This window comes from Vigna unguiculata, chromosome 3 (assembly GCF_037176805.1).
Source record: "Vigna unguiculata cultivar grain cowpea cultivar isolate G323 ecotype 2 chromosome 3, ASM3717680v1, whole genome shotgun sequence".
Lineage (NCBI taxonomy): Eukaryota > Viridiplantae > Streptophyta > Magnoliopsida > Fabales > Fabaceae > Vigna > Vigna unguiculata.
Window position 1 is genome coordinate 23,124,738 of NC_140794.1, and position 14,209 is coordinate 23,138,946.

The 14,209-nt window shown below is 32.7% G+C and overlaps 1 protein-coding gene across 1 annotated transcript; it reads right to left on the reverse strand.

Moving 5' to 3' along the window:
• Positions 1-1,029: 1,029 nt before the first annotated feature.
• Positions 1,030-7,275, reverse strand: LOC114178598 (uncharacterized). The gene is made up of 5 exons (XM_028064601.2): positions 7,016-7,275; positions 5,864-5,965; positions 2,202-2,343; positions 2,081-2,127; positions 1,030-1,475 (listed from the first exon to the last, which is right to left on the reverse strand). Exons 1-5 carry the CDS (start codon positions 7,100-7,102, stop codon positions 1,260-1,262), a joined length of 594 nt encoding a protein of 197 aa, XP_027920402.1. The 5' UTR covers positions 7,103-7,275; the 3' UTR covers positions 1,030-1,259.
• Between the last annotated feature and the right edge of the window lie 6,934 nt (positions 7,276-14,209).

A 14,209-nucleotide genomic window follows, 5' to 3' on the forward strand; every position in this document is an offset into this window, starting at 1 on the left:
TTTACTGGTTGATTTTAGTGTAACGGAGATTTCTGAGCCTTTGATTTTGATATAGAAATGAGCAATTATTTAAAACGTACCCTTTCTTGTTGTCATTGATCTTTCATTGACATTGTTGATTGATTACGGTATCTTATACTTACCGAGAAAAATAATACACTTACTGACAACACCGTATAACAGAAGAAGCTTGAAGGTGCAGAGGTTAACTTTTGGGGTTGACTTCGTCAAATTCAGTTCTATCAAATGAAAGTTGTTTTAATGGAGTTATATATTGTGATGAAGTCATTTCATTATACACCAAGGATTTTAGTCTCTAATAGAATGGATTAAGAAAAATCCGTAACAAAAACAATACTATTTTTAACATACTGCCATATCATGAAAAGGAAGAGCTTCTCAACCCACAGAAACTGGTGCCCTCGCGTACATTAGTAAAGATTATATGCATTAAATAAGCAATATCTTCAAAAGTAGTCTAGTCTAAAAATTTTATCATTCTTTTAATCAACTTATTAAGTCAGAGTCAAACAGTTTTAAAAAATAAATTAAAATAAAATAATATAACGAAAAATTAGCAAATATCGTATTGTACATCTTACAAAACAAATTTAAAAACAATATCTTCGTATTTTCATTGTATACTTATATTTACTCTACAAATATTTTAGAACCAAATTTTGTTAAAAAATTTAAACAGTTGATTCTTGTACTAAAACTGACAGGTTCTTTACCAGTTTGATAACTCTTCACAAAATATCATTTTTTTTTATAATTTTAAGGGTATTTTAAACTTTTAACCATGTGACAACTATTATTACAACAGCTATCTTTTTCAAAGTAAATATTGGTGATCCGTGATTATACAACAAATGAAAAACTGTTATAAAACCATTAAAATCATTTTAAAACTACACGTATACGATAATAAATCATCGCAAATTAGTGCTGTATTCCCTCCCTTTCCATTGAGTCCACTAATAGTTCGATATGGTTAACCAGTGAGTACCGATTCCTCCTGAGCCTGGATGGTCCGTTAAACATCACGCTATAATTCAATTTATAGTCATCGAAACTCAAAGAGCCCCTCCATCTCACACATTGATCCAAGACAATAATCCTTTCTGAAAAAGACAAAATGGCATACAAGATTACAGATCTGTAAAGAAAGAATAAGTTGATCATAAAAGTGAGGCTGCCCACAGTGTACAATTTGCATAAAATAATTTTATGATACATGACCAAATATTCAGGCACTATTAACTCTTGACGTTCCCAAAGAATCTTGAAAGACGAACTGGACCATTATCTTCACTATCCGTTCCAGTGTCCTTGCTTCTTGACTTGGGCTTCTTTTCCTTCTTTGACCTCTTAGACCTGGACTTGGATCTCCTTGACCCTCTTTCTTCTTCATCACTACTGGAAGAGTATGAAGATGATGAAGAGGAGCTAGATGCAGAAGATCTTCTTGAATGCTACAACAGTAGAGGTAAAGAGAATACATAAAAAAAAAAAAAAAACTTGCATTCATAAAAGATAGACATCTATAACAATGAATAATGTGCTTACTCTTTTGTAATATTTGTGAACATTCTTTTACCACCAACTTTATTGATTCAATGATATGTAAGAAACTACTCACAATGAGTAGTAATTACTATGATGAAAAATTATAAATGCTCCTATTTTGCAATTCAAGCATTATAAAAATTAACAAAAAAAAAAAATTCATTTCTATAAGTGCTTCTTATGTACAAGAATGTTGACACACATGCGGCACATAGACACGATGCAACAATGAAACATCAATTTCTTTTAACCAAAAATAATCACAATTTTTCATCATAGTAATTACTACTCATTGTGAGTAGTTTCTTACATATCATTGAACAAAAAAATATGTTATAGGGTACACTACAACCATTATTCAATGAAAACTAAAAACAAAGACAATCACTAGCTCTTAGTTAAGTTAAAGAGATAGTTAAGCTGTTATTCAATTTGCAAACAAAAGCACGAAATTTAACAAGTTTTCATTTCATCCATGTTAAACATAAATGTCTTCGGAATTAAAAAGCACCTTTCTCTTTCTGCTGCTGTGCTTCTTAGAAATTCTGTCCCTCTTATCTGCCAATTAGAGAATGCAGTCCAAATGAGAAGCTAAGTACTACCACAAAACATGATAACTTTACCACACATACCTTTAGAATGTCTAGACTTGCTACTAGAGTGATTTCTTCCTTGGGAAAGCTTACGAGCCCTTTCAGCATCTAGTTGAGCTCTGTACTCTCTCATCATCCTATCTGCATCTGCTTCCAATTCCCCTTTTTTTATTTCCTCTTCCTAGTCAATAAAATTCAAATAAAGTTAAATATATAATATCGTGAACAAACACAAGTTAAACACTGTTTATTGGCCTAGAAAATTGATATATAAAGTATTAAGCATTGATATTTAGGAAATAACCAGCAAAGTAGGGGAAAGAATGCAAATCCAAAATATATTAGCCACACCACAAAGAAGCTATAAAATAACCTAGAGAGGCAGGTCTTTGGCAAATATTTCCTTGGAATGGTCACGACAAACATGGCTTTCAGGGGACCCGGAGTAACTTAAACAATCATATATTAAGAAAAGCATGTAAGATTATACCTGATGGCCCCTTAATTAGCTAATGAGAAAGATAAAGTTTCTTAGCTGCCAGACTGCAAGTGTCCTTAATAGCTTGCTTTCAAAGTGCTATAGTAAAGCTAGCTTACAAGGCTGGCTCTTAGTTATGGTGCGGCCAAATGACAAAGAACTCCCTCTTTTTTCAACATTACAGTCACCTCTGTACTGTTTATCATCAAATGACAACGACCTGCCTTCCGCATAAAGGCAGTTAACGTAGACAAAACTTGTACATTTATGATGGCAGTAGCGCCTTGAGAAAAAAAGGATAGATAATACACAAAGGACTGGAATCTAATTTCCACAGAAAACTTTTAAAGCAAACATACTTCAATTGCATACGACTAATTTCAACATTTTATGTTACAGACAAGCTCAGATCCAACTAATTTATAGGGGATATCCATAGTCATGTGAAACCAAAACGGCAGAGGAGTGTCATGTGACCTTTTTGGGAGGTTAGTAGAATTTGTCAAGGGATTCATAATAACAAGATTAGTACGATGTACTAATAAATAGTAAAGGACATGTTTGGACGAGTTTCTTCAGAAGGATATCCAGGAGAGAAAAAAGAAAATGAAATTAACTTCTCCATAATGTACAAGTTAACTAATGTACAAGTTAAAAACAAAATTTTGGAGAAGTTATACGGGAGAGCATCTAGAAATTAACTTATGCACATAAGCTAATTTTCACTTATAGAGAGGTCAATTTCATTTTTTTCTTTTTCTAGAAGTCTTTATGAAGAAGCTAGTCCAAATAGACGCAAAACAGGCAACAATACTCTAAAAGACAAAAGCGAGTAGTCTGTCATATGGCCATATAAAGAGAAAAATGCATGTCTCAAACAAGAGAAAATATAATATTCTCACAATTTAATTAGTTAAATTAATGAATCCAAATAGCAAACAAAATAAAATAAAAAAATAAACAATGAATATATAGTATATTTTTTATAGGAGTAAAATAAATACAACAATGTACTCTATTTTCTTTATAATTTTTTCAGGTTACACATCTTAATTTCATGTTAAAAATTAACTCAGTTCACGAAAGAAAATTTCATAAGATCATACTATAAAAATCCTTGTTATTATATTATGTTACTTTTCATCCTTGATAAGAGGGATCTTTTGGTCATTTACTTTTTCTTTTTTTACCTCACAAGTTTTGGGGAAATCAACCCTGCCATTAATCTTACTGTCAAAATTAAAATGTTGATGACATCACCACATACAACATCAACAAAAATTGGCAGATCAACGATCTTTACATTGCCAAAAGGGTTTCATCAACATATGATGCCATCAGGAACCAATAAAAAAGTAGCATATTTACAGGGACAAAAAAAAAAAACAACATTTTCAAGGACTAAACAAAAATAAATATTTGTAGGGACTAAAACATAAACAATTTATTTAAAAGGACTAGGGTAAAAATAACATACTTAATGTGGACGAAACTAGGTGCAGTTGATTATTATGAGCCATCTTTATAAAAAAGGTAAATTATGTTGATGTTAAAAATGAATAATTTAACCAATTTTCAGAATGCGTGATTGAGACCACCACAAATACACCTAATTATAAAGAAAGCCTAAACATGCAATGTAGTTTTTCAAGTTTATTTTGTCTTAGGTTTCTCTCAATCCATTGGGTACAGAATAATCTCTCTCAAAATAACGTGGTTATAGCTAGAGATATTAAAAAACAGGAAGCCTTGACTAATCCACAAAGTAAAAAGATAGTGTTGGGTTTGCCCTATCCATATTCCAAAATAGGCCAAAAACAAACCAACAGGCCAGTTTGGCTTGCAGGCTACACACTTCTTCGGCTTGGCTTGCCAAGCCTATATGTATTGAGTTTTCGGATTGGCCCATTTTGAAACCTCTAATTATCACTTTGGTGTCAATCACTCATTTGAAAATTGGTTAAATTATCATTGCAAACATTAGCATGATTTACCTTTTTCTAATCTCGTTCAATTGTCATAATTTCTATTATTATAAACATGATTTACCTTTTTGGCCCCTTTTTTCTTCTACTTTAAACATGTTTTATAAATGTTATTTATGACTTTAGTCCTTCTAAATAAGTTGCTTTTTACATCTCCTTACTAATATGTTTACCTTATTATTTTAGCCTATATAGAAGTCATTTTTAACTTTAGTCCTTTGTATGTGTGTCTGTGTATCATCTCTTGCTTTTAGTCCCAACAAATAAATTACATGTTTATTGTTGCCCTATAAATATATTAATTTTTTTCATTTCAGTCCTTGATGCTGTCATATGCTGTTGTGACACTTTTGGCAACATTCCAGATTTCGCTATTTTTTCTAACATGGCATGGGATGGCATCATGATAATGCAATCAAGGTTAACTTTGAAGGTCAAATTAGTGGCAGAGAGGATTTTCACAAACAAATTGTTCTAGGACTAAAGAAAAGAAAAAAAGGGGTTAAGGATAAAAACAAATATTTAAGAATGAGTTGAAAGTTTGAGTTCTGTAAATACTTAACACTTTCATTAAGTCTGTCGCCAATCAAATATTAAGGGATTTGGGGAGTGGGTTGTGGATATGTGTGGGGTTGCTGTCAGTTTAAAAATCTTAGGGTAATGAAATGTAATTTACCATTAAAAGAATCATATTCAGCCTTCCCCAATGAAGCATTGATTAATTTTTACAGAAGAACGTGAGCACAATATAACCATTGTGCTACAATGAGTAATAAAAATTAATACTTGTACAATGCCAAATGAAAAACATGGGGTTTCCAACAAAAATGTAATTATATTAGAAACAAAATGAAATAAATTTTTTAATGAAAACATGATGATATGAAAATGAGAAGGAAATGGAAAATAAACAAGTTTGTTTAGGAAAATGGGCCAAACTTCAGACACAATTTACTATTGTCTAATATATGAAGTCAAGAGTAGAGCACTTGAATGATGAGATAAACAACCCTCAAATTGAATACAGAGATGGTAAAGCATAAAATTGCTATAAACAAGAATATAGGTGAAGCAAAATTTAAACCAGTAATGACATGGATTGAAATAATAAAATAGCTAGAGTATGTAGCTTGGATACGATTGAGCAGCAAGAAAATTCAATTGATGTTTTTTAAATCAATTCATTCTGATTAAGAAACACAATGGAGAGAAAACATTCAAGGTTTTCAGAAGATTACCTTTTGTTTCTTTTTGTACTCTTCCCAGGTAATGGTATGAGAGGTGTTAAGGCTAGCCAAACGTGCTGCATGCCATTCTGGTGAATGAAATGAACCATCCACCTGCGACTGTCCTCATCAATATCGCTCCAGGGTAAAAGAGAAATATAGAATTGATCCAACATTCAAGCATTATAAAGCATTATCCTGTACCATAATAATACACGAGAAGAACGTAGACCATCATAGGAAGTGTTCCCATAAAAAAAATTCTATGCCTTAGTTATCAAATTTTCCACCAGGTCACATCAACAACAGAAAAAAAAAAAGAAATCCAGAATAGTTATGCAAGATTCGTGGATAAAAGATCCTTGTGCATGAAGTGTCAATTCATTGTTCACTTAGTATTAATGTTTTGAAAACGGACTGTGATCATGATTTCTATCTCAAGGCCAAGGCTCTTAAGTGCATTAAGTACAATGCGACCGCAACTGTAACCACATGAGCTGTATTTGTTCACAACTTTCTACAATATTATGAAATGCAATGAACCCCCTACTGTGAACGCAGCTTAAAACCTTGAACTTAGCATTGATAAGGTTTACTTCTACTAACAACTAAAATTTGTAAAGAATATATTAAACTAAAAAAGAAGAAAAAAGGTTATTTGTGATTCAAGCAGGGCTTTAAAGTATCAATGCACAAGTTATATTTTCCGAGCAAACTTAAAGCATCGGACACCTTTTCCACCCCAATTTATTCAACAATATTCTGTACGGAAGCTGGATATGACCCCAGAAAACGATTCTAAATGAGTAAATACTAGTCTAAAAGAGCAAGTTCTAAACTTCGCGTTGAGGACCGATGCTTTGAAACGAAAGAGTTCCCGATTGAAAAAGAGTCGGAAATTTTCTGAAATTAGTATTCGGGATGAAATCCTATTTGAGATTGCAACATATTAATTGACGAATACGGTAAATTGCGGGCAAACAGAGTCCAACAGTGTAAAATCCAGCACAAAAAACATTCATAATCATGAGGTGAACTACGATTAGAAATGCCGTAGGGGTTTCGTAGCACAAAGAGAGATCCGTGATGTGGAAAGGGTAAAGGCAGAAGAAGATAGGGATAATGTTAGGGCTAGTATTAGGGTTAGTATGGAAGGGTACAAACCATGCCGTCTTCAATCTCGTCGGGGCCGGCGGAGGCACCGCCCAACCTGGCTCTCTGCATAGCTTTGTAGGCTTGGTTTTTCCCCATTGTTACTCAGTGGATTGAACACAACACAATTCACTATGAGATCATGCAGATTGAAGCACCACTCCTCCACAGGAGTTGAACCAGGTTTCTTCAAATTAGGGATTCAATTTCCAAATCTTGAACCTCCTTCGGTTCCTTCTTTTGTTTCTTTGTTTGCTTGGTTGGTTCCTCTTTTATCGTTCTACTTCTCATTCAGATGCAGCAACTATACATGATGGGCCTTAACTTGACTTAAGACCCGATGGGTATCGTTTATACGGGCTGGATATACACACACATTTTGAGACATGGGAAAATGGTTTTCTCTTCCTTCCACCCCATGCTTTATTTGTGCACCTTTCATATTTTTAAAATTTCAATTTTTCCTTTTCTTTCTTTAATATGTTAAAAATAATGAAATATAATTTCCGATTAAAAATTCTAAAGCTTTTAAATGTCATGTCCTAAATCATGTAAATGGTGTTTGTTTTAAATTATTTTTTAATATACATTTTGAAATATGTTACAATGCTAATTTGTAATGATTATTATATAAGATATTTAATCATGTTTTGAAATGTGTGCGATAATATTCTAAATTATTCATTTTAGAGCACTCTTTGCTCTCTTATATGTATTATTCTTATATAATGATTATTATATAAGATATTTAATCATGTTTTGAAATGTGTATGATAATATTCTAAATTATTCATTTTAGAACACTCTTCACTCTCTTATATGTATTATTTGAAATGTACGATAATTTCTCACTACTAATTTTTAATGATTGTTATATAAGATGTTTAATCATATAAAATGTGTACAAATATGTTAGGTGGGTCACCAATTTATTGAATTCACACTGATTTAATTAATAAAATTAAGAAGGAGGTATTTTTTTATGGGTTTTCGGCCCATTATGCAATTCAAATATGCAACCCTTACATCAAGTTTATTATGAGAGAAAATAGAGTGAGAAATAGGGAGTCAGAAGTTGTGAGTACCTCTGGTGAGAAAAGAAAGAAGCCATCAAAGAGAGTGAAGAAGAAGAAAAGAGCAACCCATTTATCTTGTGTAAGTTTGTGCAGAGAAGCTACCTTGGAGAAAAGGGAAGATGTGAATGTAGATTTAAAGAATGTGGTTGATATGCATGAGACTCAAGTTGATAAACCAATTGAGGTAATTCCTCCTGAACCACTTGTAGACCCTCTTTCGAGAAGATCTGCTAGAGAAGACATCCTTCACAAAAATATTCCCCTCATGAGTTTGTGTTGTTGACTGATGGGGGAAAGCTTGAAAGTTATGAAGAAGCTATGTGGTGTAAGACCCGTGAAAATTAATTAATTAAATAATTAATTAATTAATAAATGCGGGTAGAAAGAGTCTTTATGGCATTAATTATTGTTTGATGTGACGTGGTAAAGTACTAGCTCAAGTGGGTTTGAGTCTTATGTATGCTAATTATGTGTTGTTGTTTTTTTATTTTAATGATATGTATGAGTATCGAATTGGTATTGTAAACTTACATTGATTAAAGTGTATCACTAAATATGATTTAGCATAGTGGTGGTGCTTTGGCCTTATGAGTGGAGGGTCATAGGTTCAAACCTTGTTGGACCTAAAGTAGGCTTTATTTTTGCTAATTCTAGCTTGGAGTGGAGTTGAAAGGGCAAAGGTAAAAATTAAAGGGAGGAGCAGCCAAAGGGCTGAAAAACCAGTATTAAACCACTGTAATTACCCTTAAATTTTGAAATGTATAACACCTCATTAAGGGTATTTTCGTGTTTTGAAGTAAGGGTTTTGGCTTGCGTGTGGTGAATTTTGGGTGCACAAGGGAGAATTGGTAGAAGGTTTGAGGAGGAGCATTCTATCTTCTCAATTTTTGACTAAAAACTCCAGGTTAGGGGAGTTGTTCCTTGCATGTGTGAATTTCATGATTTGTGTATGGTATTGTGCTATTGTAATCTCAATTGAAAACTGAATCGTATGAATTCGGGATTTTATAATGCATGATGTTTATGAATTGGGTTGGTTGTTATCGGTTGAAAAACCCTTTTGGTGATTGGTATTAAGGGGGGAGTTGAGGGTTTTTGAATGTTGGAGGTTTAGTGGGGATTGAATGCTCGAATTCTGGTATTTCTGATGAGTAGAAATTATGCTTCTGATGTTGCTTGCTATCTCTTTGTGTTAGAAGTGCTTAAGTGGTGTTTGGCATTGGTTTTGGGTGAATTGAGTGCGTGAACAGAGAGGGAACTCTGCAAGTCTCGCCCAAGCGAGTCCATCTCGCCTAAGCGAGAGTTGCAGAACCTCGGTTCTGTTCTTGAGTCGCGCTGCTCGCTCAAGCGACCTGTGTTGAAGTTGAGCGACAGAGACTCTCGCTTAGGCGAGAATGGCTCGCCTAAGCAAGGTCGCGATGGGGAGTTTGGGCCTTTTGAGCGCGACTTCTCGCCCAGGCGAGAAGTTTGAGTTCTGAGCTAAGAACACTCTCGCCTAGGCGAGAGTGGCTCGCCTAAGCGAGTTCACGAAGTTGAATTGATGCATTTCTCATTGAATTCTCGTTCAGGCGAGGTGTGTGTGTTATTTTGGGCGAGGGTATGGCTCGCCCAGGCGAGAGGATCTCGCCTAAGCAAAATAATGTGGAGAAGCCATTGTTTTAAGCTTGCTCAGGCGAGGTAAACTAGCCTAAGCGAGGCTGAGGGCTTAGCTTGGGCGAGAGTCCCTGGCTTAAGCGAGTTTATGTGAATTGTCATGTTTGTATGTGCTTTATGCGTTGGTTTTGGCTACTCTTTCCTAAGTATAGGAAGTATATGCATGTGGTGTGGTGTTTTGGGCTTGAAGGACTAAGTCCAATAGGGGTCTGGATGTGCTTGATGGTTGGACGCATGATGGGCATGAAACTGGTTGAGTTCCCGTCGGCTACTAATGGGCGAAGAGTCCTTATTATGGTGATTAAATGCGTCGGGCGCACGATGGGCAAGGAACTGTTATGCTCCCATCGGCTACTATTGGGCGAGGAGTCCATAGTATGGTGATTGCGTGCGTGCCAAGGTCCAAGTTAAGAAGGCTTGGATGTTTTACTACAGACGAGGAGTCTGTAGGGCAGGACTATGAGCGGGATAGACTCATAGGTTTGGACCACGAATGGGATAGTTTCGTGGGAGCACAGTGAAGTCCCAAGACTTAGTTCATGTATATGACTCATGATTAGGGATGCCAAAAAAATCCGTACCCGCGGGTATCCACGGATAAAACCTGCAACGGGTAGGAAATGAATATTAAAAATGGATACCCGCTACCTGCGGGTACGAGTATTTTTGATACCCGCATGTTAACGGGGTGGGTACGGGTATCACAGTATCCGTACCCGTGGATACCCGTACCCGCTAAACTTTAATTAACAAAAGTACCCTCACACACAAATATATATATATATATATATATATATATATATATATATATATATATTAGTTGGCTTAATTTTTTTTAAGTTGCACATCTTGTCTTCTATCTTCATTCTTCAAACTTTAAGTATTGGTATATTGTCTTCTTCTAAGTACATCCCATGACATTCTTCTCTTTCCTTTATTTGAAATTGGGCATATACATCAAATCCTATATAAACAATGACGTTTATGGTATGCTTGTTGTCAAATGATGGAATCAAAATAAGAATACTTGACACGTGGCAATTAAGGTTTATTATTTGTTTATTTTGTTTATTTTTTAGGAATCAATTGGAGAAAATGGACTTTTTGATAAAAACACTAATTAAAAAAATTTCATTGGGTTGAACGTCATTTTATAAATACTTTTATAATTATTTGGATTTGTATAAACTTTAGTTTATTTGAACTTTATTTAAAATTTATGACACATATGTATTTTATTTCGTTTTATTTGAATTTATGATTAAATATTTATTTTTTAAATAATTTTGTAAATATCTGCGGGTACCCGTGGATACTCGCGGATATGAAAAAATAGGCGGGTACCCGCATAACTAGGGATGGCAACGGGGCGGGGCGGGGACAGGTTTCACTATCCCATACTCATCCCTGTAAAAAAATTCATCCTCATCCCCATACCCAAACCCAACGGGTATCAAACTTTTGTCCCATCCCCATCCCCACCGGGTAACAGATATAATCTCGTACCCATACCCCTACCCATTTACTTACTACTTTAATATTAATTTTAACTAATTTTTATAAAATAATAAAAATTACGGTAAAGGAAACATAATATTATCAAATATTCAATATTAGGAGTATGGTTGTTTCTTTGATATCAAATACTTTGAAATAAATTGTAATTGTTTACATTTTAGATTAGAATACCAAATAAAATTTAGTGAAAACCAAAACATTTATTAAATTTGCAAACATTAATGAAACCTAGTTGATAAACTTTAAAAATATTTTTAAAAAAATATAAAAGGAAAAAAATATTTAAATTAAAATATATTTTAAATGTTTGTTTACTTCAATTTTTTAAATTATAATGAATCTATATTTTATACACTAATAAAAGTTATAATACATCACTTGATCAAAATGACGTAAAGAACAAATAATAAACATAATAATAAAATTTTAACATAGATCTTGTATCTTTTGAACCACAATATATGTTGGATGGTGGTAAAAAATATTCATGGCAATTACATTAAATTTTTATATTATAGTAAATAAAAATTATTTATACAATTATATTGAAAAAATTAAAGTATGATTGTAATGAGTTAAAAAATAAAAAATAATTAGATAAAATTTATCAAAATAGTATTCTACATTATGAAAATAAACAAAAGATAAAAATATTAAGAAATTATCAAATGTGTGTCTTATAAACAATTTGAAGACTATTGGAAGGAATCACACAAAAAGAAACAAATATATAATTAAGGGTATAAGATGAAAAATATCTTAGAGATCTAAGAAAACTTTTCAAATATCAACATATATACTCAATGGTTGATAAAGAAACGACGCAAAGAACAAATAATAAACATAATAAAATTTTATCATAGATCTTGTATCTTTTAAACTTCAATATATGTTGGATGGTGATAAAAAATATTCATGACAATTACATTAAATTTTTATATTGTAGTAAATAAAAATTATTTATACAATTATAGTGAAAAACTTAAAGTATGATTGTAATGAGTTAGAAAATAAAAAATAATTAGATAAAATTTATCGAAATAGTATTCTACATGATGAAAATAAACAAAAAAAAATATTAAAAAATTAACAAATGTGTGTCTTATAAACAATTTGGAGACTATTGGAAGGAATCACACAAAAGAAAACAAATATATAATTATGGGTATGATAAGATAAAAAATATCTTAGAGATCTAAGAAGACTTTTCAAATATCAACATATATACTCAATGGTTGAGAAATAACAAAAATTGTTTTAGCGAAATAAAAGAGTTCTTGAAATGAAATAAAAATTAATAATAATAAGTAAAGATTTTTTTTATATTACCAAATAAATGAAATGTTTATGCTATTAAACACTTAAATTAAGAGTATTAAACATTCTCATGTGAAAGGAAAATAAACAATAAATAAAAATATTAAAAAATAATAGAAATATTCAAATGTTAGACATAATTTTTTTTTTAATTGACATACATCATTTTAACATAATTACATAAAGATTATGATAAGATAAAAAATATATTGGAGATGCAAATGAGTTTCATGACAAACAAAATATTTAGAAGAAATAAAAAATAAAAAGAATATATAGGGTTACTTAATTAATTATGAATATTTTAATAATTTAAACGATGATGGAAATATGGCGGGGACGGGTATTATGGCGGGGATATATTCATCCCCATCCCCATCCCCATACCCAATTGAAAAAATCGGGGATTCCCCATACCCATACCCATACCCAGTCAATGTGGGGATTCCCCGTCAAAACGGGGACGGGTTCGGGCAATACCCACGGGGACGGGTTTATTTGCCATCTCTACGCATAACGGATACCCGACGGATATGGGTATGGATACAGAGCGAATATTTATCAAGCGGGTAGGGTACGAGGGAGCTACTACCCGTACCCTACCCGCCCCGTTGACATCCCTACTCATGATGGACTATGAGATCATGGTTGGGAAATTTGAAAATAAAGAAATATTAGTCATGTTATTTTTTTAGGATGGGTGGCATATTTATTTCTTGTATCTTTTTATATATTGTGCATAACTCACCCTTTCTGTTTGTGTATGGCGATGATCGGATAACTTGTTATCCGGGAGCAGATGATTTGACATGTGAGCCAGGAGATGCCTAGAGATGGAGAGTAGGGGCTACTTGGGCTTTTGAAAGCATTTTTATTTTAAGATTTTTGATGTAACTTTATTTATGTTGAACTTTGGTAAATTTTGTATAGAATGATGGTGAACATTTGAATTATGTTACGACTATAGTTTTGTTTTAAATTTCCCATGTTTTGGGAAATGGAATTTTAATAAATGAGGTATTTACTTTTATTTCCTATTTTATTTATTAAAAAAATTGGTAATATTCCTTAAGGATGTTACATGTTGCATGAAGAGAAAGACAAGTGGTATATAACCATGCAAAAAGAGATGAAATCCTTGCATGAAAACCATACCTTTGAGTTGGTGAAGTTGCCTCAAGGTAAGAGAGCACTGGAAAATAAATGGGTGTTCAAATTGAAATCAAAAGAGAATAACTCACAACCAAGATATAAGGCAAGGTTAGTTGTGAAAGGGCTTTGGTCAAAAAGAAGGGTATTGATTTTGAAGAGATATTTTTACCCGTGGTTAAAATGTATTCAATCATAGTTGTACTTGGTTTTGCAGCAAGTTTAAATTTAGAAATTGACCAACTTGATCTAAAAACAGTCTTCCTTCACAATGACTTGGAGGAAAACCTGAAGGTTTTGTAGTCAAAGGTAAAGAAAATTTTGTTTGCAGATTGAGAAAGAGCTTGTATAGGCTCAAACAAGCTCCAAGGCAATGGTATAAAAAATTTGATTCCTTCATGATGGATGACGGATCACGGGTATGATAAAACTTCTTCTAATCAATGTGTTTTTGTGAAAAAATTTCTTAATGGAAAATATATTATTCTCTTGC

Coding starts and splice junctions, on each gene's coding strand:
- LOC114178598 (XM_028064601.2), bottom strand. CDS start 7,102: ATGGGGAAAAACCAAGCCTACAAAGCTATGCAGAGAGCCAGGTTGGGC. Junction 5,966..7,015: donor ACGAGATTGAAGACGGCATG/GTTTGTACCCTT, acceptor GGACAGTCGCAG/GTGGATGGTTCATTTCATTC. Junction 2,344..5,863: donor AGTACAAAAAGAAACAAAAG/GTAATCTTCTGA, acceptor TTTATTGACTAG/GAAGAGGAAATAAAAAAAGG.